This window comes from Panicum hallii, chromosome 2, assembly GCF_002211085.1.
Source record: "Panicum hallii strain FIL2 chromosome 2, PHallii_v3.1, whole genome shotgun sequence".
In the NCBI taxonomy this organism is placed as follows: domain Eukaryota; kingdom Viridiplantae; phylum Streptophyta; class Magnoliopsida; order Poales; family Poaceae; genus Panicum; species Panicum hallii.
In genome coordinates, this window is record NC_038043.1 from 2,760,379 (window position 1) to 2,784,670 (window position 24,292).

General features: G+C 46.9%; 4 protein-coding genes across 6 annotated transcripts; 2 read left to right on the forward strand and 2 right to left on the reverse strand.

Moving 5' to 3' along the window:
- Positions 1 to 2,333: 2,333 nt before the first annotated feature.
- Positions 2,334 to 4,458, forward strand: LOC112879408 (protein MET1, chloroplastic). The gene is made up of 7 exons (XM_025943651.1): positions 2,334 to 2,864; positions 2,967 to 3,073; positions 3,277 to 3,371; positions 3,499 to 3,575; positions 3,658 to 3,778; positions 3,861 to 3,920; positions 4,002 to 4,458. The coding sequence occupies exons 1-7, from the start codon at positions 2,470 to 2,472 to the stop codon at positions 4,140 to 4,142; spliced, it is 996 nt and encodes a 331-aa protein (XP_025799436.1). The 5' UTR covers positions 2,334 to 2,469; the 3' UTR covers positions 4,143 to 4,458.
- A 251-nt stretch (positions 4,459 to 4,709) lies between these two features.
- On the reverse strand, positions 4,710 to 9,316 carry LOC112879406 (ADP-glucose phosphorylase). The gene is made up of 3 exons (XM_025943650.1): positions 8,694 to 9,316; positions 5,967 to 6,257; positions 4,710 to 5,299 (listed from the first exon to the last, which is right to left on the reverse strand). The coding sequence occupies exons 1-3, from the start codon at positions 9,204 to 9,206 to the stop codon at positions 5,039 to 5,041; spliced, it is 1,065 nt and encodes a 354-aa protein (XP_025799435.1). The 5' UTR covers positions 9,207 to 9,316; the 3' UTR covers positions 4,710 to 5,038.
- An 836-nt stretch (positions 9,317 to 10,152) lies between these two features.
- On the reverse strand, positions 10,153 to 12,108 carry LOC112879409 (60S ribosomal protein L15-1). The gene is made up of 4 exons (XM_025943652.1): positions 12,000 to 12,108; positions 11,735 to 11,901; positions 10,710 to 10,907; positions 10,153 to 10,614 (listed from the first exon to the last, which is right to left on the reverse strand). The coding sequence occupies exons 1-4, from the start codon at positions 12,001 to 12,003 to the stop codon at positions 10,369 to 10,371; spliced, it is 615 nt and encodes a 204-aa protein (XP_025799437.1). The 5' UTR covers positions 12,004 to 12,108; the 3' UTR covers positions 10,153 to 10,368.
- Positions 12,109 to 14,326: 2,218 nt separating this feature from the next.
- On the forward strand, positions 14,327 to 19,876 carry LOC112879403 (casein kinase 1-like protein HD16). 3 transcript variants are annotated; one of them, XM_025943643.1, is made up of 17 exons: positions 14,327 to 14,388; positions 15,130 to 15,596; positions 16,319 to 16,444; positions 16,522 to 16,595; positions 16,682 to 16,751; positions 16,826 to 16,881; positions 16,968 to 17,039; positions 17,122 to 17,216; positions 17,369 to 17,432; positions 17,512 to 17,641; positions 17,732 to 17,947; positions 18,025 to 18,155; positions 18,350 to 18,524; positions 18,605 to 18,695; positions 18,987 to 19,144; positions 19,269 to 19,457; positions 19,588 to 19,876. In XM_025943643.1, the coding sequence occupies exons 2-17, from the start codon at positions 15,183 to 15,185 to the stop codon at positions 19,645 to 19,647; spliced, it is 2,121 nt and encodes a 706-aa protein (XP_025799428.1). In that variant the 5' UTR covers positions 14,327 to 14,388; positions 15,130 to 15,182; the 3' UTR covers positions 19,648 to 19,876. The 3 variants fall into 3 exon arrangements, with proteins under 3 accessions (XP_025799428.1, XP_025799430.1, XP_025799429.1); XM_025943645.1 differs by having other exon boundaries at positions 14,329 to 14,388; positions 15,138 to 15,596; XM_025943644.1 differs by lacking the exon at positions 14,327 to 14,388 and adding an exon at positions 14,439 to 15,031.
- The last annotated feature ends 4,416 nt before the right edge of the window (positions 19,877 to 24,292 follow it).

Genomic DNA, 24,292 nt, shown 5'->3' on the forward strand with positions numbered 1-24,292 from the left:
TCATGATAAGCTTAGTAACATAATATCGGCATTTAACCTTCAAACCCACCGAGGAATACCCTGAGATGATAGATTGTACGTAGGATGTCGCGGAGATCAAGAACTCGAAGGTGCAAGAAACACGAAATTTAGACAGGTTCGAGCCATAGTATGCATAGTACCCTACGTCATTCGTGGTGGTTTGTATTGCCTTAAATGGCATGTTCTTTGGAGGGGTCTCTGCCCGTCCTGTCGGTGTTTTACCACCACGACCATCAAGGGATATCCCCGAAGTGGTGAGTTTGTAGGTAGGGTATCGCCGAGATCAGGAATTCGAAGGTGTACGGAACATAAAGTTTAGACAGGTTCGGGCCGCCGAGAGCGTAATACCTTACGCCTTGTGTGTGGTTTGTATTGCCTTATGTGGTGATCGGGTGATCTTCTGTTTGGAGAGGATCCTTGTCCACCCTTATATAGTCTGGGAGGATAGATTTATATGGAAGTTTTAGTCAGATACAAGTCTAGGAGTCCTACCCGATTAATTCGTCTCCGACTAGTTTCACTACTTTTTGAGTAGTTCTACTACGCTACGAGTAGTTACAACATATGTAAGGCGTGGACCATGTTCTATCCCTTTTCTAAGAAAAGTACACGACATACACAATCCTATGGGCCCGCTACCATACTTTCAATAATAGAATCACTAGTTTCCGACTAGTTCCAGGTACAGACTATTTCCCACTTGATCAGATGATATATTTTTTTTCTAACATCCTCCTTGCTGGAAGAAGGATCTTCTCTGTTTATCCAACACGTCTGTGACAGTTTTGGGGAATAAGTACATCGACATATGATATATGAAAGCACTCGATAGGCTGGAATTTATCATTGTGTCTCTACTAGCAATTGACAAACATCCACCTTTCCAAACAGCCAGCTTTCTATCATTTTTCTCTACCAAGGGCGTCCAATCTTTGACCTGCAGTCTGCTTGGACTCACAGGAACACCTAGATATTTTATTAGGAAACTGCCAATTTGACAATTGAACACTTCTGCATACTGAAGGACTTTTTCATCATCTCCATTGATCACCAGGACCTCACTTTTGCAGAAGTTTATTTTTAGGCCAGACATCATCTCATAGAGATAAAGTAACAACTTCATATTCCTAGCAGATTCCACATCATCCCTCAGGCATATGATAGTGTCATCTGCATATTGCAGGATGACCACGCCTCTGGGTATTAACTTATCTGCCAGGCCCACAATCAAATCATTGTGCTGAGCTTGCCTTACCATTCTTGCTAGGCAATCTACCGCGTAGTTAAAGAGGACAGGAGAGAGGGCCGGGGGTCTCCTTGCCTCACCCTTTGTGACTTGTAAAGTAGGGACCAGTTTTGTTATTAACCTTGATACTCACAGTCCCTCCAGAGACTACCTTCCTGATCCAATTGCACCAAGTTTCACAGAACCCCCGATCCTTAGGCTTGTGAACAAGAATTGCCAATTTACTTTATCATAAACTTTCTCAAAGTCTAACTTCAGCACAACCCCTCCTTGCTTCTGCTTTTTAGTTTCATGAAGAATCTCATGAAGGGCAATCACCCCATTCATTATGTTTCTCCCCTTCATAAAGGCTGTTTGGGATTTGAGAATCAGCTTATCATTCAAAGGATCCAACCTCAGAGCTAAAGTCTTGGTGGTCCATTTGTATAAGCAATTTAGCAGACAAATAGGTCGATATTGCTGGATTTTCTCAGCATCTTTGACCTTTGGCAGCAAGGTGATGGTGCCGTAATTAAGTCTCCAAACATCCAGCTTTCCTGCATGGAAATCATTAACGACCTCCAGCATGTCCTTTTTTACTACTTCCCAGCACACTTGGTAGAATTCGATGGGATATTGTCAGGGCCAGCAGCCTTATTCTTCTCCATTAGATAAGATGGGATTAAACTTTAGGTGGCTTCTTCCTGGCCCGCCCGTCGCTTAGCAATTAGCATCACCCGCACAGCCCAGGCGCATGCCGCTGCAGAAACAATCAAACCAAGCCATGCCCTTTTGCTGAGCGGACGCCGCACTGCTTGAGTCCAATCGGATCGTGGCTGTGGTTTCGACATGCAGCTTCAACCTGCAACACTGCATCATGCCACCGATGTCTGCATCAAGCGGGACACGCGTCGGCATTCTGAGCGGTGTCGCACCAGGGGCGCGGTGCGGCACCGCCGCAGAGAACTTTTCCCCCCCCCCTATTTTGATCGCCCTGTGGCCTTGGTGGTGTGTGGCCTCCGTCTCGCGCCGGAGCTCTAGCGCTCTTGGCGCCACATAGCCCAGGATGAGCCACAGAAGCGTCTCCTCCTCATCTGCAGCTCTGCACCACCACCAAGATCCGCTAAGAAGAAGAGGAGAAGGCCCGCAGCCGCCAAGCGGAGAAGAACATTCTAGCGAGCGCGGCGGCAGATACCTTGCGCGCGCAAAGCTTGTTCATAGCCATGGCGGCGCTGGCTCACCAGGTGGGCGCCAACCAGCCGCCGCTGCTCTCCTCCCCCGCCCGCCTCCCGCGAAGCAGCAGCAATGCGCGGCTGCTCCCGGCGGCGTCCCTCGGCGGCCGCGGCGTGAGGCTGCTCCCGCGGGGCGCGCGGAGGACCGCCGCCGTCGTCGTCCGGGCGTCGTCGGAGGCGAAGGCGGAGGCGGAGGCCAAGCCGGCGGAGGGCGGGGGCGAGGAGGAGCGCCCGTACGAGGAGTACGAGGTCACGATCGAGAAGCCGTACGGGCTCAAGTTCTCCAAGGGCCGCGACGGCGGCACCTACGTCGAGGCCATCCTCCCCGGCGCTGCCGCCGACAAGACCGGGCAGTTCACCGTCGGCGACAAGGTGCTCGCCACCAGGTTGGTCCGTCCCGCCGTACGATACTGCTGCCTCCTCTTGGATCATTGGATGCATCAGCTGATCTAGAAACGATTTCGCTGTGCCCGGTGAACTGATCGCAGCGCCGTCTTCGGGGACGATATCTGGCCGGCGGCAGGGTACGGCCAGACCATGTACTCCATCCGTCAGAGGGTCGGCCCTCTCTACATGAAGATGGAGAGAAGGTTTGGTAAGAACTTACTAGTTACTCCATTCTTTTTGCAATATTTGTCCATCTTTCTCTCTCTCTCTGAAGTATAGGACCATCAAGTTAAGTAGAACAGTTAGTTGCTTATGAGTTATGAATCTTGACTTCGTTCATCTTTGCAACATAGATGCATGTGACTGAGAATTGCTTTCTGAATAACCCTGCTAATTGCTAATTGGGTTCAGGTAAGTGGGATGGTGCTGGTGAGCTCACCGAGAAGGAGATCATAAGAGCTGAGAGGAACTCTGGAGTGGTCAGCGGCAGGGTGAGAGAGATCCAGGTGAGCACACGCACCAAGAAGCATGAGTTCTGTATCTTCAGGTCTTTCTGTAGAAGTGCGCCGAACGATCATAGATAGATCAATGGTTTTTTGCTCATGAATGACAATGTCTGAAAACTGCGCACAGTTGCAAAACTACCAGAGGAAGATGGCGCAGAAGATGCAGAGGGAAGAGGACCTCCGCATGGGGCTCAGGCTGTACAAGTCAGTGAAATGATTCTTGAGCTGTCCATAGTGCTAAGACATTGCTTCAATTTGAAATCCATTTGACCTGTGAAAACTTCAGGGATGGGAAATATGAGGAGGCATTGGAGAAGTTCGAGTCGGTTTTGGGATCAAAACCAGAGAGCAGCGAGGCTTCCATTGCCAGCTACAATGTTGCCTGCTCCTATTCCAAACTCAACCGGGTTGGATACTTCTCTGTTCTCTGATCTCTCACTATGCAAGGCATGTCTGTTACCGAATACTCATATGAACATTCCTCCGCAGATACAAGCAGGGCTTTCTGCGTTGGAAGATGCCCTGAAATCAGGCTACGAAGACTTTAAGGTAACTACTAGCTCTCTTGCCGGCTTGCCACATGAGAACCAACAAGTTCCTAACTAATGGCACACATTTGATTTCCTGCAGCGAATCCGCACCGACCCGGATCTTGAAAACTTGAGGAAATCGGAAGAATTCGAGCCCATGCTGAAGAACTACGACGAGTCGTTCATCAACGAGAACGCCCTCAACGCCATCAAGTCATTGTTCGGGTTCGGCAAGCAGTGAGCAACTGAAACATGGTGGTAGCAGAAGGCGGCGATGCCTCTCTTCTCTGGTCTTGCAGTTTTGCATACTGCACTAGCCTACTGTGCTAAGCTCATGCCCATACAGATCGTCCCAATCTCCGTCAGTAGGTTGCAGTTCACACCTGTAGCTTAGCTATTCTTGGTGAGACTTGTATTTAACCATTTGATGAAGATACAATATGTACATCCAAATGACGCATCTGCGTCTGTAAAGGCATTATGTGGCAGTTGTGCTTGTAATGTATGACAAATATGTTAAGCATCAACTAAAAGGCAAATATATGTTTCGATGAACACTTGAGCCAACTATTGACAAGTTGCTTAATTGATTTTTTATTCGTTTTTTATAAGTTCAGATAGTTTACAATGTCTTGAAAACATCAGCTCATTTTGGTTCACCAAACACCTGACTGCAAGGAATACCAACCTCTACGCAAACAAAATATCAGGTTGCTACACTTTAAGCTAACCATCAGGATACTATGACCTGAAGACATTGGATCATATAATAACCCAAGTTAAGTTGCATATGCATCACACCAGGAAATGTCAGAAAGATCAACAATTTATTAGTCTGGAAAACTCTGTTTTTAACCCAATTGTACAATCAACATGCAATCATCAACCTGACAGCCCACAAAATAAATAAAAAAAACACTTGGCATGCAGGCCTGACAATAGCTATTTGCCGGGGAATTCAGATAAAAGTTTAGTGAAACCCCCAGCAGATCATCCTCGCCAAAACAAGGTCTGCTGTTACATATCATGTTAGCTGTCCACTTGGATTATTAGCATGCTATTTTTTTCTTTCAGGAAAAGTATTGTGGAACATAGCTTTCTTTCATATTTAGGGAACAATCAGATACCAACCACCAGCTAGGTTGAACAGTCAAGTTCCCTCAAAATTTTGGCAGCATCTTCAGGAAAAACTGGATTGATGTAGCACCCACTTCCAAGCTCAAACCCACCTATTACACTTAACTGGGGCACTATCTGGAGGAACCAGTGTGTGTAAGGCAGGCAGGATGATGAGAGCCGAAATGGTGCGCTGTGGATCATAAAGTTGAATGGCGGGTCATTGAGCTGCTTAGACAACTTTTGCAGCATTGTCTTCAACAGAGACCCAAGATCCAGTGCCTGCAGGCAACATATCAACAGCTTAATCTTAAGATGAGTTGAAAGAATTAGTAATGCAAGTATGGCCCATAGTGTTCCACACAACATAAACCTGTGGAAGTGAACCTGCTAATGCCTGATTTTCGCAAGTAATCAGTAGAATGCAATGAAGCCCATCAGCGCAACAGAGTGCATAGAATAAAAGAAGAAAATAATTAAGTGAATCAAAAAATTGCAATGCTGTAAATGATTCAGTGTGGACATGTACAAATTTCCCAATAGAAGGAACAAATCTTTGAGGGAATGAGATAAACACAGCTAGTACGGCAATTGGCTAACGCAAAGTATCTGCATTTTGATGCGTAGCCACAACATGGAACAAATTTTCCATATATTAAAAAGAAATAGATATAACACAGTCCTGAACTTTGGATCTTCGTATCAGTGTCAGTGGTAAAGATGGGCACCAATAGCCAAGGTTAGGCATGCAAGCTAAATCGATAACTAGGAGCAGATGCTTCAAACTATTGGCACACAAGTTTCTCCATAAGTTAATAGGAACTCCAAAGGTATAGTAAGAGCAAATATGATGGGAACTTTGAACTTTAAAGTATATAGTAGCAGATGTCTGCATAATTCGGTCTATACAAAAAATGAAACATATAAGGGATTTAAAAGCGGTCCGTACCTTATCCTTATCAATTTCATGGAAATAAGAAAGATGTTGCTGAGGAATAATCCATATCTCAAATGGATATGATGCTGCAAAAGGAACAATGGCAGAAAAATTGGGCGTCTCGCAGATCAGGGTATCTTTGGACCTAATCTCGCAAAGGCTGCAGTTCCCTGATCTATCAAAAACCTCCTTCATGCAGTTAAGCCGAGATGTCACAGAGGGAGGGACAAAGGGAGTTCCCAGCATCTGGCTGTGTGAATGTGCCATTGACGCCCCAGCAGATGCCCCATGGTTCTTGAACACCTATTTTTTTATGACAAAAGGAAGTTATTCACTTGCACAAGAGGAAATTAACAAAGATATTGTACAAGGTTGTTAAGTAAAAGAAGCAACTTGCATAGTCAATTACAGAAATAGATATAGGACATTACTTACTGGTAACAATGCACAGGACAAAAGTAGTACCAACATATAGTAGTGAGATGGGTGTCAGAACAAATAGGCACTTGGTTCATAAACAATGAAAGTATTATCCATTCATAGCTTCATCAATGAGCAGGTCTTACTTATATCTTCATTTAATCAATTTAGTTTCAAGGAAAATTACCAATTAGTTTGTACGAGCAAACTAAACGAGTGATAAAAGGGTAAGAACACGATCTTTTTAATTGCCATCCACTAGCGCAGTAACAATGCAATGATCACACTTACAACCTCAGTCCTTGTGGTAAACATAAGAAATCTGCCAAACAACACATCTACACAAAACAGACTGTCCGGTGCACATAGCTCATGATGAGCTTGAATGACTAACAAATAACACAGCATGCATCATATGCACTAACAGTGATGTAGAAAGAGGGCAATTATTGATCTATTTTTCCTTAGTGGCTGGCTAGTTTGCATGGTTGGCAAAAGTTAAATATCAAGATGTGTTAGGATGTCAAACAAGAATGTTGCATTCCCACTGTGGCTTCACGTGTGAGAGGCAACTATTCTTGTTTGGGAAGTTAGCCCCGGTAGGAAACTCTGGGTGATCCAAGATAGAATGTAGGACTGATGGGTTCACAACAATCCGACCCATCCACTGAGCTATCACTCAGGTCCTAAGGCAATGTATAGATGACAAATATGCTGAAAAGACCAATGCATGGAAAAGGTCCAGGCATAAGCAATGCACTAAGCGACATAGGTACTAACAACTGAAACATGTTTACCAAGTGAACAATAAAGAACTTTAAGTCCTCAAAAATTTTGCAATCAAGAATCAACAGATCCAAGCTTATGCAAATGAACCATAGACAAAACTCAACAGAACAGACAAATTCACCAATTCAGTTTTAAACTAAAAGGTGAATGGCCATTGTCCATATCTGTATTACCATGAATCGGAATGGGTGACATAAACATGGGCCTAACAGAAAACCAGAAACTGAAATCATGTAAAGCCTACAGAATTGACTGCCACTAGGCATGCTAACCTCCACAACAAGCATATGTTATAACATGGCCCAGAAAATTTGCAAACTTTGCCATAGTAACATTATCCATGCAAGTAAACAAATTAAATGTAATTATAATCTCATTTATAACATGATACTGCAATTTTTACATAATTACATTATCTGTGCCCAAAACTCTATCTCAACCCAAATAAATGAACACACCAAGCGATTAACAGAAGATACTCTGAACCAACAATACAGGTGGAACTAGAAAGATGGCAACATATCCACTAAATACATTAGTTTCAAGGAGATTCAACAATTAGTTGTACAAGCCAACTGAATAGAGACAGATGATAAAGGTAGCAATAATTCTAGCAAATAACACAGCATGGATCATAAGCACTAATAGTGACATATAAGGAGGGCAATGTTGATATCTCTCCCTCCCACCGTATTGGCAGTTTCTATTTATTAAACCTAACAACGATATCTCAATGTCCGTGAACAGATTCCTAGATGTATAGGTGACAAATATGCTGCATGGAGAATCCATTAAAAAGGTCTAAGTGTAAGAAATGCAGTACACGACAAAGGTAATAACTACTGAAACACCATGTTGCCCAAGCAAAGAATAAAGCACTTTTTAATTCTTCAAAATTCACTAATTAACAATTGACAAATCAAGCTTATGCAAATGAACCGTAGAAAAAATTAGCAATTTGCTATAAACTGAAAATTCAATGGTCAATGTCCATATCTATGCTACCATGGAAGGTTCTTGACATAAACATGGCTCTAATGGTAAGCCTACAACACTCCTCGCCACCATGCAACCTAACCTCGAGAGCAAGTATATGTTAAGAAAATTTGCAAACGTTGCCATGGCAAACCATACGAATACGAAGGCACGAGAACAAATTATCCGAACTTACAATCTCATCTGTACGCACTGTTAATATGATATTGCCAGAGTTTATCAAAATTACAACTGAAGATGCACTGAACAGACAACCAATGTGGAAATAGAAAATTGGTAGAATATCTCCAGCTAAGATTTCTGGTTCCCTGTAACATATATCCGCATTTGACATTTCCTAAGTTTAAGATGTTTATAGTGGTTACCACGCACCAATTCTGACGTGCAAGAGCAAAAAAATATCACATTCGCATTTAAGCAGTACTCCTAGCACCCCCATCTTTTGCTACGATATTTTCACCACTATCCAAATAACGAGACGCCCAAGACATCTGATGGTGCAATTTAAGCAGAAATGTCATTCTACGGCTGTACCTGAACATACTTCACCGCGGGGTGCTCCCGGAGCTGCCGCACGCGCGCCGCGTAGGCGAGCAGCACGTCGCGGACCCCCTCGGCGCCCAGGTCCCAGAGCCGCACGTCGTGGCGCGGCGTCTCGATGACCACGTCATGGAACCCGAACCCGCGCACGGCGAGCTCCCCGGGCTGCTCCTCCGCCTCCGCCTCCCCGTCAACCACCTCCGGCTCGGGCGGCGGCTCGATGTCGCGCCGCAGCGCGGGGTAGAGGTTCTCGATGACGCGGATCCGCCACGGCAGCGCGTCGTCGGGCGGCACGCGGAAGATCTGGGGCGCGCACTCGGACTCGCGGCCGGCGCAGAAGGGGCAGGACGGCTTGGGGGCGCCGGCGCCGGGGCCGGGGCTAGGGTTGCCGGTGGGGTTGTGGGACTTGAGGTCGGTGGGCCGGCGCGAGCGCGCCGGCGAGAAGACGACCCACCGCCCGAACACGGCGTCCCGGCGCGCCTCCGAGGTTCTCGAAGCTTCCGCCATCGCCTTCTAGAAGCTTCGGGCGGTGGCGCCGATGGAAGGCTGACGAGTAGAGCGCGCTCCGTGTTCTAGGGAGGACACTTGGGCTGGAGCTGACCCGCTGACAGGTGGGACCCAGAAGTCATCGAGGCAGCTCAGAACTGCGCTTGGTTGGTCACTACCCAAGCTCAGAACTCTTTGACCATTCTCCAAGACTTGTTTGACCGCTTTGTTTCGTGGAGCGTGGATGATTCGCTGAAACGTGGGGACATGGTATGGAAGTCAATTATCGACACGTGGACAACTGAACTGCAGGACGCTGGTTTGAAAACGTAGTCAACTACTCAACCGTACAAATCCGACGAAATTGCTTGATCTTGTTGGACATTAGTTTTTCAACTTTTTATTCCTTTTGAGCATCTCTCTCGCCGAGTCTAGTTCGCAGAAATTTAGAATTTTAGCTCAAATATGCAAGGCATTACTCACAAGGATCAATGTCCGGATTTTAGCTCGCACTAGTTTTGCGCCAACTTTTACGAGAAAAAAAAATGATCCGGTGAAATGCTCGGAATAGTTATTTGAGTGAATTCAAGAAATGTAGAGATTCTTACCATTTGCGGGAGATCTGAGGTTAACCATTGAAGGATATGCCTGAAATACAATGTTGAAGGATCAAGAAACATTGCAGCAATCATAATCGACAACTGTGCAATCTTGCACGAAATAAATCACAGAGCAGCGCCCCAATTAGGTCTTGTTCGGTCTGAAGAGGATTGGAACTCCTCAATGCCTTGGGTAAGGCCTTACAGGGATTCATCTCCCAAGTGGCATCGCAGTGCTGTAAACATGTACTCCAACATATCAACCGAACCACTTAATCAGGGTCAATACAGTGCTGTAACGAGAAGAACCAGGAACGGACGGGATGCAAAGCTACATGGGCACAAACCGAGAGTGCTAACACGCAAACAATCATCGTGAGTCCACAGCAGCACACAGCATTAGATCACTAACCATTCTTCGTCTGATAACACAGGCAAATTGCAAATAGTTCACGACATATGCTCGATAGTAGGCTTCTAACATAGTTCCAAGTGCTCAGAACACAAGCAGCAAAATTTGAAAAATGCAACCAAACACAGCCGAAGTTTTGCTTGGGAGGGGTTCCGGTATCCAGGCACAGAGCTCAACGGTAGCGGCGGAGGGAGAGGGTCTGGTTGCGCTTCCAGGTGGCTCTCCTGGAGGGCCTGTTCTTCTGGTGGGTGTGGCCCTTGCCGCGCAGACCACGGTACTTCTTGCCAGCGGAGGTGAGGCCACGGAGCTCGCGGTGCTTGTGCACATCCTTGCACAGCCAGTTGATCCTGGGGTCGTTGCGGATGGCAGTGTGGGCAACATCAACAAGGATGATCTCAAAGTACTTGTAGGTGCTATCCTGTGTTGAGAGACAAGAATCAAAGGCATTAGCACAAAACAGATTCAACAAGAACTCTTTACAAACATGAAATTCCTCCTTGCAATCCGGCGTACCTCATTCACCCAGTAGGAGTTGAGAACCCTCAGTCCACCAAGCTTACGGCCAGCCCTCTCTTCAGCAACAGATCGCTTGTTCCTCTGGAACTTGAGCTGAGTGATACCCTGGTGCTTAGGCTTGCCATAGACAATACCCTTGGGCACAGGCCTCTTCCTGCCACCACGCCTCACACGGACACGGTAAACAACATAGCCCTGAACACAAATAGCACAAAGTCAAGCACAAGAACAGGTAACAGCTATTCAAAGTTCATCAGATATCAAGCATAAATGAGCAAAGTTCCACACAGAAAAAATCAGAGCACCAAATTGATAGCTGCAAATCAGATGTGTGACAATATGTTGATACACCACAATACAACAAAGCCAACAAGCATCAGTTGACCACAGAATGAGAGGCTGAACATAATACTAGCTGAATGGTTCAATAGTTTATGACCAAATAACAAGCCTACCAGGCCAGTTACCAACACAATGCATTGGGACTCTTCGACTGGTCCCTACAGAATGGCCTAAAGGAAACTAATTTAATTTCATGTTCAACTTGCCATGCATCAACAGAATTAAAGGCTTCCTAAAAAAACAGAATGAAAAACATGTTTCCACGAAGATGATACTATGGACTTGCAATGAACAGTTGGCCACTAGAATTAACTTTTTATGTCCAGGTGGTTCTGCTGGAAAAAAAGGGGTGTGGAACTGTCTGCAACAAGTTCCAATCTAACAAATAAGCAGTTATCTTAGCCTATCATCTAAATTCAAAATTTACATGATTAAATGGCATGTTGAATTACAAAGTAGAGTTATCCGCCTAACAATTCTACATTTCGCACACAAAAGTGGCATCTATCGCCTGAAACAACAATAAGAAATGGCCGGCCAAGCATGGAAATCTTGTGAACAGAAACCATCAAAAGATGATATCACTGCGCAGCGAATCCTATGTTATAGGAAACCCTCGACCAACCTACGCACACCGACATTAGGCTGGCATGAGAACAAAGGGCAAGGCGGAGATCTACCTGCTTGGCCTTGAAGCCGAGGCGGCGGGCCTTGTCGGGGCGGGTGGGCCTGGTGAGGCGGACGATCGCCGGCTGCTGCCTGTACTCCCAGCAGCGCACGCGCTGCACGAAGCGCATCACATCGGACTGCTTCCTCCTCCATAGCTCCGAAACGTACTTGTACGCCCCTGCGCAGGGAACACGCAGTCAGAACAAGCCGACGCGAAAAGGCTCGCCCTCACGGAGAGACAAGATCATCAGCGGGAAGGAGCGGGGAGTGGCTCACCCATGGCGGATGCGGCAGCGGGCGGCGGCGGCGGGGAGGGAGATGGAGTGCGCGGAGAAGCTCGGGGTTTGGGTGGGAAGCGGACTTATATTTCGGCGATGGGCGCCTCGTGGCCGTCGGATGAGCTAGGGTTTTGAAACAGTGGGCGGAGGATGGTTGGGGGAGTGGGCCGGGAAAGAGCTGGGCTTGCCATGGTACTTGTGCAAATGGGCTCTAGTTACTGTGTTGTTGGCCCCTTGGAGATGGGCTTCCGTTTCTCGACTGCTTTTCGTTTCCTTTTTTTTTCCTTCTCTCTTTTTTCAATCTGACGAAGATTGGAGCCCAGTTTCCTTTTCTAAAATCGTTTTTTCGTTTTAAAAATATATATTGTTTTTTCATCTAACCCGATTTGATATCTCTCGTGGTATGCTTTTTAAGATGACCTACATGCGTTTTCTGTGACAAAAAGTATAGCAAAACTCACAAAAATGCATATATCAGCGTGTCCAGCCAGATTTCTTTATGTCTAGTAACACAATCGGCCATCGATTTTTTTTTTATCTAGGCATGTTTATCGAAAATGCAAAAAAAAATTACTCAGGAGCACATGTGCATAGATGTTTTTCCTGTGAATATGTACATTTAAATTGGCAGCTATCTTTTACAAAAGCTATAGATAAAGCGTTTGATAAAGGTACTTGAAGGTCTTCGTACAGGGGAATGTGACATTTAGAAGGGTACACGTAAGATTCGAGCAAAGTACGTAGATTCTGATTCATGTTTAGGGCCGTTCGTTTCCTACCCTCTAAACTTTAGATCCAACATATCAAAGAGAATCTTACTATTTAGAAGTATTAAATAAAATCTGTTTATAAAACTTTTTGCACAGCTGGGTGCTAATTCGCGAGACAAATTTAATGAGCCTAATTAATCCATAATTTGCCACAGTGATGCTACAGTAATCATCCGCTAATCATGGACTAATATACCTCATTAGATTCGTCTCGCGAATTAGCACTAGGGTTCTGCAATTAGTTTTGTAATTAAACTTTATTTAATACTTCTAAATGACAAGATTCTATTTGATGTGACCCCTCTAAACTTTAGGCACCAGGAAACGAACACACCCTTAGCCGATGTTTGGGAAGGCTTATTCAAGACTGCTCTTTGTTGTAAAAAAAACGGCTTTAACCGCTCCCACAACAGCTTTGAAGATAGTAACACTGAAACATGTGATTGCAAGGCTATCCCCAGCAGCTACCGGCTCCCGATAAGGAAACACCGCAAGAACCGAGGTGGGGCATAGCTGTTCCGCTCCGCATCGTGCTCCCAGCAGCTTCCCCGTCGGACGCTGCAGCCGCCTCCCGACGAGAGGCGGCCGTTGCTTCCCGCGCCGGCGCTGATCCCTCACAGGCTGCGTGCTGCCGGCGGTGTCGTGGTGTCGTGCTGCCAGCAGGGGCGACAGTTGAGATGGGAGCAAGAGAGAGAAGGTGCGGAAAAGGGAGTCGGAGGAGGGGGCTCGGTTTCTGAGGTGGCCGATGAAAATGCTGCTGGGTGAGTGAGTTTGGGGTGCCGGATGGGAAGCTTGCTAGGGATAGCCTAAGCAAACAACATCTTGTTCATCTAGATATTAGAATAGTACAAGGCTACAAGCTATTTATATTACGAGTCTAGTTTTTTCTACGAACTACTTATTAGTAAATAGAGTCTAATTTTTTCTACCCTGAGCTGAAAATCAAAGGGAAAGTTCAGTCGACACATATCGGTAGTATTAAGGGAGTCTTAAGATTCTACCCATGCAATCGGGATTTCTGCTACCATGGTCGCAAGGTCTGGTGCCAAAAATTTACCATGCCCAGGAAACCTTTCATCTGGCTTGATTTTGATTTGGCTGTGGTTGTAACCTTGACACGACACAGTTTCACGCCAAGAAGTTACGACCGGCCAGGTTTGACATGGAAAAGAAAAAACTTGGTCCCCGTCCGTATTCAGGACTCCACAGGTCGAGTCTTTTTCTCCACGTCAATACGCCCCGCCCGTTATCCGCCAGCGGCTAGGAGAGCCTTAGCCTGACGGCCCGGACCCACTCCCCAGCCACACGCCCGGGCCCACAGGGCAGCTTCACGGCCCCCCGGCCCGGCGCCCACTCACTCCACTCCATGGGGCGCACCGCACCGCGCCGCGCGACACGGCGCCGTCGCGTTCCAGACCCGAACGCGAGACGGGGGCGAGCAGCTGCCTGCCTCCACAACAATCCCCGTGCCTGCGTGCCTCGGCGCCCCCCCCCCCCCCCGTTCTCCGCCGCCCTCCCCCTCTCCTCCTCCTCCCCCCACGCGCGCGCGGCGCCCGAGGCGACGAATCCGGCCTCCTCCTCCTCCGCGCCCTCCACGCCCCGCCGCCGGCCGCCGATGTAAGCGCCCGCGCTCCCTCTCCGGCCGCAGCCGATCTCTGTAGGCTGTGGCCTCCCGTGTCCCGTCGCGTCTGGTTTTTTTTTGAATTTTTTTTGGGTCGCCGGGGGGCGTTCGGGGGCGTCGGTTCCCGCGCGATCGGCCGCCGCGGGAGGCGTCCATTCGCGGGAAATCGTGATCCGGCGAGGCGCGCGCGCGCCGATTCGGCCGCGCGCCGGCGGGGTCGGGGCCGTCGAGGCGCGGTCGCGGGGCGCGCGGGCGGTGGGATTTGGGTGGGAGTTTGGGTTCCGGGCGTCGGGATTCGGGGTTGGGTGCAGGGTGGTGGCGATTTGGTGCCCGATTGGCGGTAATCTGGTGTGCAAAGGCGAGATTTTTTTTTGGCGCCCCGTCGGTTTCCAATCGACGTGGTGCATCCGGTGATGGGGGTGGGATGCTTCCCTCCCTCTTCTTTTTTGGTGCCGATTGGCGCATTCGATTCCTCGACAAAGGGTGTGGTGGTGGGGGGAGCTGGCCGTCACTTGATGGCGATGAGGATCCAGCTCGGCTGATTCTCCCGTGCTTTTACCTTGGCCTCTGTCCCCGACCGTGCCCCATCTTAGTTTGATTTTTTCGTTCTGGGATATTGTTAGATGAGTAGATGGAGAGGTTGTTAGATTTGATACTGATGTGTGTTCTTTGCAGTATTTGTTGTTCTTTTTTTTGTATATTGATCGATGATTGTAAATCTGACTGTGCATGTGGAGATTGGAAGGAGCTCGGAGGGCTGGGACGCTGACCTGAGTTTTATGGGGAGAGGATGCCAGAACTGCGAAGCAGTACTCGTCAAGCACGCCTGAGGTCTAAGAAGCCCGAAGACCCGCAACCAGGAGAGCAGCCTGTGAAACCGGCGTCGCCTGCTCCGCAGAGAGCAGGAAAGCGTGCTCCTACTCGTGCTGCCAGGGGCAGAAAGGTTGCTGCTGGGAGAAGAGCGCCTCCGGCACCAAAGCCTAAAAGAAACGGGGTTGAGATTGTCGACTTAGAAGCTGATCCTGCTTGCGAAGACCCCCTGAAAGCCGTAGCTGGGCTGGAAGTTGCTGGTGCAGCCAAGAACCTTGCTTTGAACAAGGTAGCTGAGGTTGGTATTAATAAAGGTCTGAAAATGGAAGGTGAAAGTGGGGAGAAGATTGTTGGGGCTGAAGATGAATTGACAGCTACACCTGTCCCAGAGAGGGTATTACTTGCTCTTTTGCATTTTATGTCCATATACTGCCATTTGCCTTCCTCATCTCCTACTTTTCTATCTGTTTGTAGCTCACCTAATTACATAAACAAACTGTTTTTTAAGCTTTTATTGGATTGTCACCTGCTATGTTAAACAGAAAAAAGATAAAAAATTGTATCGGTTTTCCATGATGCACTGCACAGGTAGCCCATCTCGCATTTTAGTCCTTGTGGCTGTATGGAATGCCTATGTTATGATGGTTGAAGGAAACATTCTGAATCCCGTAAAATGTGTCTGTGTTGTGGCTCAAAATAAGGTTTCGCCAATTAGTTGATAAATCCCAAAGGAATTTCTTATCAAACATCAGCAGGGTGAACACTCCCCATTCAGCATCTAGTTTGATGCTATCTGCAGTATATTTGCTACTTAAAACATTCTTAATGTTCCAAAAGATGAGCCCATTTAACACCAGGAAGGCTAACGCACGCCTTACATTTCCAGGGATTGTTGCGAAAACGGAATATTTACTTCTGTATAGTTATAGTATAGTTGTTCATAGCCTAGAAGTAGATAGCCGTGGGCAAAATTCTTGTGGGGCAATAGTACACGCAAATGACAATTTTTACATAAATCAGAAAAGGCTGCTATGCGATGGTTATACGTTGAACTTGGACATAATTTCTTATATGCAGGAATTTTTAGGGTCTCCTAATCCTATTTCATTTCTGCAGGTTCAAGTAGGTAACTCTCCAGAGTATGTAACTGAGAGGAAATTAGGTAAAGGTGGTTTTGGTCAAGTCTATGTTGGCCGAAGGGTATCTGGTGGAACTGCTCGCACTGGCCCTGATGCCTATGAGGTTTACCACTTACACCTTGTATGAATTTTAGACATTTTTTTCTAACATAAAACCAATCCATCGCGAATGTTTTGTAGGTTGCATTGAAATTTGAGCATCGTAACAGTAAAGGATGCAATTATGGCCCACCATATGAGTGGCAAGTTTATAGGTATGTCACGTATCCCCTCATCTTTCATTTTTCATAGGACCATTTCTCTGTCTTTGATCTTTCTGACTTTTGGCATTGTTTACCAGCGCTCTCAATAGTTGTTATGGCATACCATCGGTCCACTACAAGGGTCGTCAGGGTGACTACTATATTCTCGTGAGTTCACTAATTATCATTCTAGATTTCTTTGCAGCTCAACAACTTTTATTCACTTATCTTTTCTTTTTCAGGTAATGGATATGCTTGGTCCCAGCCTTTGGGACGTGTGGAACTCAATGGGGCAGGCGTAAGTGTCTTCCATTCTTTTTTATGTTACCTTTTTGCCCCCTCATGTTTCAGTTTGCAGACTAAATGATTCAACATCTTGAACAGGATGTCTGCGAATATGGCTGCCTGCATTGCCGTAGAGAGCATATCAATTCTTGAGAAGCTCCATTCTAAAGGGTGAGCTGAAAATATCTATATTCAACTGAACATCCTTAGATATATAACTGTTGATTTATGCTAAAAGAACCTCCTTTTCCAGGTTTGTGCATGGTGATGTGAAACCAGAGAATTTTCTGCTTGGTCAGGCTGGATCGCCTGATGATAAGAAGCTTTACCTTATTGATCTTGGTTTAGGTATGTATTAATCACATTATCTTGATCTAAGTATTTACTTCCATCTTGCCATAGTTTTTTTTACACTTGATATATTTTATTTGTGTTATTGTTCCTTCTTGACTGGATTTTGTCCTTTGGTTTTGCTGATATGTGATACCCAAACTGTACAGCATCGAAGTGGAGGGAGGCAAATGGGAATCATGTTGATTATGATCAAAGGCCTGATATCTTTAGGTTGGTTATATTCTCAACTCAGCAGTTTCCTTTTGTCATATGATCTTCCTTTACTTATCCTCAAGTTTCTTTTTTGCAGGGGAACAGTTAGATATGCGAGTGTCCATGCCCATTTGGGGCGCACCGGTAGTAGGAGAGACGATTTGGAGTCACTGGCGTACACCCTTATTTTCCTAATAAGAGGAAGATTGCCTTGGCAAGGTTATCAGGTAGGCTTTTTATAATATGCCTTTTTATTCAACATAATGGTATTCTTCTGGAGCATACTTCAGCAGTTCAGCCTGTAACAATGTTTGCAGGGAGATACCAAGAGTTTTCTTGTTTGCAAGAAGAAAATGGCTACTTCTCCAGAGATGCTTTGCTGTTTCTGTCCAGCTCCATTCAAACAGTTTCTTGAGATTGTCACAAACATGAAATTTGATGAAGAGCCAAATTATGCCAAGCTTATTTCACTTTTTGATGGTTTGATTGAATCACCTGCCTCGAGACCAATCAGAATTGATGGGGCCCTCAAGGTCTGTACTACTTATTTCCTACTTTCATATGATAGTCACACTTGTCCGTCCTTATCTTGTCTTTTCCTCTACTATAGGTTGGTCAGAAACGCGGAAGATTGCTTGTAAATCTGGAAGAAGATGAGCAACCTAAAAAGAAGGTTAGATTAGGGAGCCCAGCAGCTCAATGGATTTCGGTTTATAATGCCAGGCGACCCATGAAGCAGAGGTAATTATAATTATTGAATCAGATGCCACAAGGCATGATGAATTGATACTAGTTTAGTTATAATTGCTGCATTTCTCTTCTAAATCCATATATCCCGATCTTTTTCACCTAGCTTTGTAAAGTAAACATGATCATTAAGATGTGATGAAATAGTTGCTGAAATTTGTTGTCAACATTTGCTGCTTGTTTCTTAGGTACCATTATAACGTGGCTGACTCAAGGTTAAGTCAACATATAGAAAAGGGCAATGAGGATGGGCTGTACATTAGTTGTGTGGCTTCCTCAGCAAACCTTTGGGCCCTCATTATGGATGCAGGAACTGGTTTCTGTTCTCAAATTTATGAGCTCTCACCAGTTTTTCTGCACAAGGTACAGTACTATCTGATACAAGCATGACAATGCTGAATAAATGGTTTATCAAGGAAGCCTAACTCTGTTTCTATACACAGGACTGGATAATGGAGCAGTGGGAGAAAAGTTATTACATAACAGCAATTGCTGGATCAACCAATGGAAGCTCATTAGTTGTCATGTCCAAAGGTATGAAAGTTACTGTTTTTCTTTTTCTCGAACGCGCAGGAGAGCTGCGCATCAATATATTAAGAAGAAAAGGAGGGAAAGAACCCTGTATGAAAGTTACTGTTTCTTGTTACTATTCATGCTTGTGGCTTGAACCTCCATTTTCTGACCATTTTTCCATTAACCGTAAATATCCTAATATTTCTCTTGGACTTTGGCTGTTAACTTCCATTTTTATCCCCGTGGCATTGCTTATAAATCATCAGGGCCGGCTATTATATAGTTTTGGGTAATATATTTTCACTATTGTAGGAACTCCTTACACTCAGCAATCATACAAGGTTAGTGAGTCATTCCCTTACAAGTGGATCAATAAAAAGTGGAAAGAAGGTTTTCATGTAACATCTATGGCCACCGCTGGAAATCGCTGGGGCGTGGTCATGTCAAGGAACTCAGGGTATTCTAATCAGGTTATAACGATTGCTTTGCCATATGCATTATTTGTTCCATATGCTTGCCTATTTATATTCCTCTGAGATTTCCATTAACTGTGGCGTGAATATTTACAAAGCATTTTCTTTCTGGAACTGTCAGGTTGTAGAATTGGATTTCCTGTACCCAAGCGAAGGCATCCATCGGCGATGGGAGACAGGTTACAGGATAACTTCGACAGCGGCCACCAATGACCAAGCTGCTTTCATCTTGAGCATGCCAAAGCGGAAGCCGATGGATGAGACACAGGAAACCCTTCGGACCTCTGCCTTCCCCAGTGGCCATGTGAAGGTACACCTGCAGCTCATCGCGACCCATGTGTTTATGAAACATCTTATTAGCATCGTGTTACACTTCAGCTTTTGTTGCCATAGTACCTTCTGGTTGCCGTGCTAGGCTAACCTCGTGATGAACCTTGCAGGAGAAATGGGCGAAGAATCTCTACATAGCTTCGATCTGCTACGGACGGACTGTGTGCTGACCGCGCATGCTGAAGTTGAAGCGAGGGTCATTTGTTCGGTATGGTGGCATGAGCTCCAGGAGATGTGAGATGTTCGTGGAACCCCAATCCCCATGGTAGAATTAGTAGATCTGAAGACGCGGTATGGTATCCTACCGCAGTTGTAAAGAAATGCTGTACCCGATGCCGGCCGTGAGACCTTTCCTCGCATGAAGCTAACCTTTCGGCATGAAATTCGCTGCTTTTGCCATGTGTCTGGGTCGAATTTTCTCCTTGATCGTCAGTAAGAGATTTGCGCTTACATATTTGATTGGTTTTTGAGAAAACGTAGGGCATTTGTGTGATATTGTCATCACCTAAGTAATGATCCATCATAATATCAGACTGCCGCTGTCCTCCTCAGCGCCTTTTGTAGACACTGGCCACTGGCCACAAACGACAACGGCAACTTGTACAATTAAAAGATTCTCGAGGGGGTTGTTCGAAAAGAGCCAAGTTGTTGATAAAGAAAAAGCAAAGAAAAGAGCCAAATTAACACCCGGCCACCTGGGCCGCAACGGAGGAGGGAGGCGAACGAGCTAAATTGAAACGTGAGACGGACTCGTCAAATATTAGGCGCGGCCCAGCCCAGCAGCGTACAGACCAGACCAATCCGCGCGCGCGCCGTATTGCCGGCCGGCCATGGGGACGTCGTCGGCGCATGACTACTACGCTCTCCTGAGCCGCCTGCTAGAAGAGGGCCAGGGTCAGCACGCGCCACCGTCGCGACGCCGCCGGAACCACCCAGCAGGCGGCGCGGCCGTACACCCGCCTGGGCGCGCGCGGTCAGGGTACGAGCACACGAGGCTTACGCGACTCCACTAGATCGACGAACTGACTTTGTGTTTGCTTCTGCTGCCGCAGGGGCGCAGCATCGCGACGTGCGTGGGCGGCGCGGTGCGCGAGCTGGGACGAGGCCTTCGCGTGCGCCTTCCTCCTCGTCATGTCCGCCGCCTCCCCGGTCACCGGATACGTGTTCACGGCGGAACTGTCCGACGAACGAAGCCTGACGAGGAGGAAGGCGCACGCGAAGACCTGCATGAACTCCTCCACGTTGCGGGAAGACCTGCATCGTTCTGTTTCGATGCAGACCCGACCAAGATGAAAAGAAACGTGCATAATCCTAGCATGAACTCCTCCACGTTGCGGGCGCGTTCTCTCTTCCAAGTCGGAGAAAAAGGCAATGTGAGCCGGCGATTTCGACTGCCTCACGTTCCTTTATATATTATATATAGTTTTCAATTTCCACTAATTAGATTATTTTAGTGAGGCTATTTAAAATTTTATTTTCTAGTTTTTTTCGTATGTCGAAATATGTTTGTCTTTTAGGATCTATTCTGAATTTCAGTAATTTTTTTACTGAAGCTAGATTTTAGCTTTGAATTTTTAGAATTATTTTTCCATTTGCTAAATTTTTTTGTGCCTTTATGAACATTAATTGAACAGTACTGGAATTTTTTTTGTAACGTCACAAATCAAGTTTGTTTTAAGACTTTTTTTATTAAAAATTATTATATGTTAGTGAATTTTAGTACATTAGTTATTAAAAATTAGTATATGTCACATTTTCACCCCTACCTCCCATGGTACTGCCCTCAACCCCAACTTTTCATGGCCTATTTTCCAACCTCCCCTCTGAAGCTGAACACCAAACTTGAAAGACTTTACCCTGTCGGAGAAGAGAGGCAAGTCCTAATCGCAGATGAAATCACTTTACCAGAAAACACCCCACTGAAATCTATGATTTATCACCGAAGAAAAATGTCTCGTTTTCTAACAGCTGAATGCATCAGTAGTTCTGTACAGTACAGGGCTGCGGCCAATCGAAAGAAAAAAGCAGGTCCTCGCAAAAAAAAAAGAGCAGGACATCCGAGCAAGGGAACAGTACAGCAGAAGTTGTATCCATGACTAAAACTATGCATTGGAAATTGCCAATATCTGAGCTCCACATCTCATGCACATACCTGATGCATAGGTGTTCCTGGTAAACCGAAAACATGAATCTGGCTGATAAACCGAAGACAATGTAAGAGCAAGCGTATATTATCCACCCATGTGAACCCAAATAATCGTGGCATGTGTGAACAATGTACAGTGTCGACGCATCCATCAGTATCGCCTCATGTTGTCGCTAGACGCAAGTAGTGTCATCAAACACACCAATCTGTGGCATGTCTCAAGAACACATCACCGCAACGTAGATCATGGGTCTCTGTCGCCACCCGTACAACATCCCTGCACCCAAAACAAGAAAAAAATGATATGAACTTTTGGTGAAAACAAACAGCATGAATGAGTAAATAATTCAGCAGAGTAGTTTACCCTGACTGGAGACCACAGGTTTCCCAGGAGCACGAACAGGCCAATCATGCCAAAGCAAAGAGCCCAAGGAAACTCGCCATTGCGGCTGTCACCAGACGTGCGATCACCTTCCTTGAGAGACGGCGAGGGGGTCGGCGCGGGAGCATCGCCGATACGCATCGCCACCAGGTAGAAGCCGTAGATCACCAAGACCGAGAACAGCGTGTAGATGAACCTACCGACATGCCGGCTGCATTCTTTCTCACAACGCGCAGTACCATGCAGCCCGCAAGGTAGGCCAATGCTCGTCGTGCGGCCGCCGTGGGCGCGAGGTGGCGTGCCCGTCCCCGCCTCCACGGCCGTGCCGCGGCCGCGAGCGCGAGGGGTCAGAAACAGCGCGCTCGCCACGCTCCCGCCGCGAGCGCGAGGGGGCCAACCCGTCGCCGCCTCCCTCGTCGGGCTGCTCCCGTCAGCGCGAGAGGCCGTGCCCGCGCCCGTCCCCGCGGCCGCCTCCCTCCTCGGGCTTCCCCCGTGAGCGCGAGAGGTCCCCCTCGCCGCCTCCGGGCTCCCCCCGTGACCTTGAAGGGCCGTGCCCGCGCCCGCCGCCATCGCCGCCTCCCCGGTCGAGCCGTGGCCGTGAGCGCGCGTGGGCGCGCCGGGGTCCCCGCCCGGGAAAGGAGCGAGCTCCAACGCGTAGCCCCTCCCCGCATCGTCGTGCTCGCGGAGCACCAGCACGTACGGGGAGCGGCCGGCTCCAGCGACGCGCTCCCGCCCCGCCATCTCTGCGTGCACGCGAGGTCGCGAGGTGCTCGGTGAATTGCGGAGCCGCGGAGGAGGGAGGGAATTGGAACGGAGCTGTGGCGGGTGGCGTGACGGGGGGGTTTTCTGAGCGGTCTGCTCCACCAGCCGACCGACCTGGCTGGGCTTGTCGGCCTTATTGGGCCTAGAAGTGGCCCACACAGGCCTTCAATTCCTCTTCTCTTCTCTTCTCTTCTCTTCTACCTTGTTTAAATTTAAAATGTGAATTCAGGAGAAAACTCAAATTAATCAACAAAAAGCCGCCTGACTCGGTGCTCCTGGCTGGTGCAATGCTGCAGTCTGCTTTACAGAGGAAGCTGAGCTTAGCTTGTGTGTGCAGAGTTTGACCTGCAAGCTGATATGATCTGAAGCTTATGGTATCAGGTGTGGAGTCTGGCACAAGCGACTATTATTTCTTCCTGTATTACTCCATGAATATATACACATAGAGATGCTCGGAACAATTGGTAAGATATGGAATTTTCATTGCAGCTAACTAACCAAGCGTGGAAAGTGTGGCACTTTTGATGAATGGTTGCCTACACGTGGCAAGTTGTGGAGAGTACAAGTCATGAGCGAACCCTAACCTCAGGTTGGCTGAGCACAGGCCCACATTTTGTTACGAGAGGTCAAGATTCTTCAGAACTTTACAGCATTTTCAGATATTTGCACGCATGAACTCCATGTAAGCGATAACCTGGTGTAGAAAAGACTGCAGCTATCAAGTATGCATAACAACTACTGCAAGCCTGCAATGAATACTCCGGGAGAAGAAAGTAACAAATTACTGTATTGAATAGCCTTTCACAAATCCCAGTAAACTGGTATCTCCAGATCTATTGCATTTGCAACTGTATATATCAACTATCTTTACAGACACAAGTAAGAAATTTGTGTGCACGTAGAATAAGAGACAAAGAAGAGTAGAGGGAAAATATGGGAATCATCTACTCGGAGTGACAGGCAACAGTTTGAAGTGAAGAAACTTTTGTCTATGCACAAGAAATCAAGGCATGATGCACAACCATGCCCTAACATCACAACGAGATATGTCAGGTCGTAATTCCAAGCAAGAGGTTGAGAGGAAGCTACTGGCCAAATCCGTAGACCAACAAAAGCATGTCTGCAGGAGGAGGAGGATCCTGCACAGCAAATTGAGGCATGGTACACAACTACACATCCATCATGTAAGAGGTAGAGGAATGTACTGGTCAAGCATTAGCAGGCCAAGAGCAGAATGTCTTCAGGGAAGGAGTGGCTCTCTCTGACCAGACCACTTGAAGCTCTGCCACAGATACTTGATGGCAGTCCAGACCCAAGTGTAAGCACCATAAGCAGCAGGGTCTCCCTCGATCCAAACCGACAGCATGTAACAAACAGCCACCACACCAAGTACAATGCCGGCAATGTATCCATGACTCCCCATGTGGCATGCAAGGGCGACGATGAACACGAACGTGGCCAAGCATGTGCAGAGGCGGGAGCACACCGAGGACACTCGATGCGTGTAACCATTGGGTGCGATTGA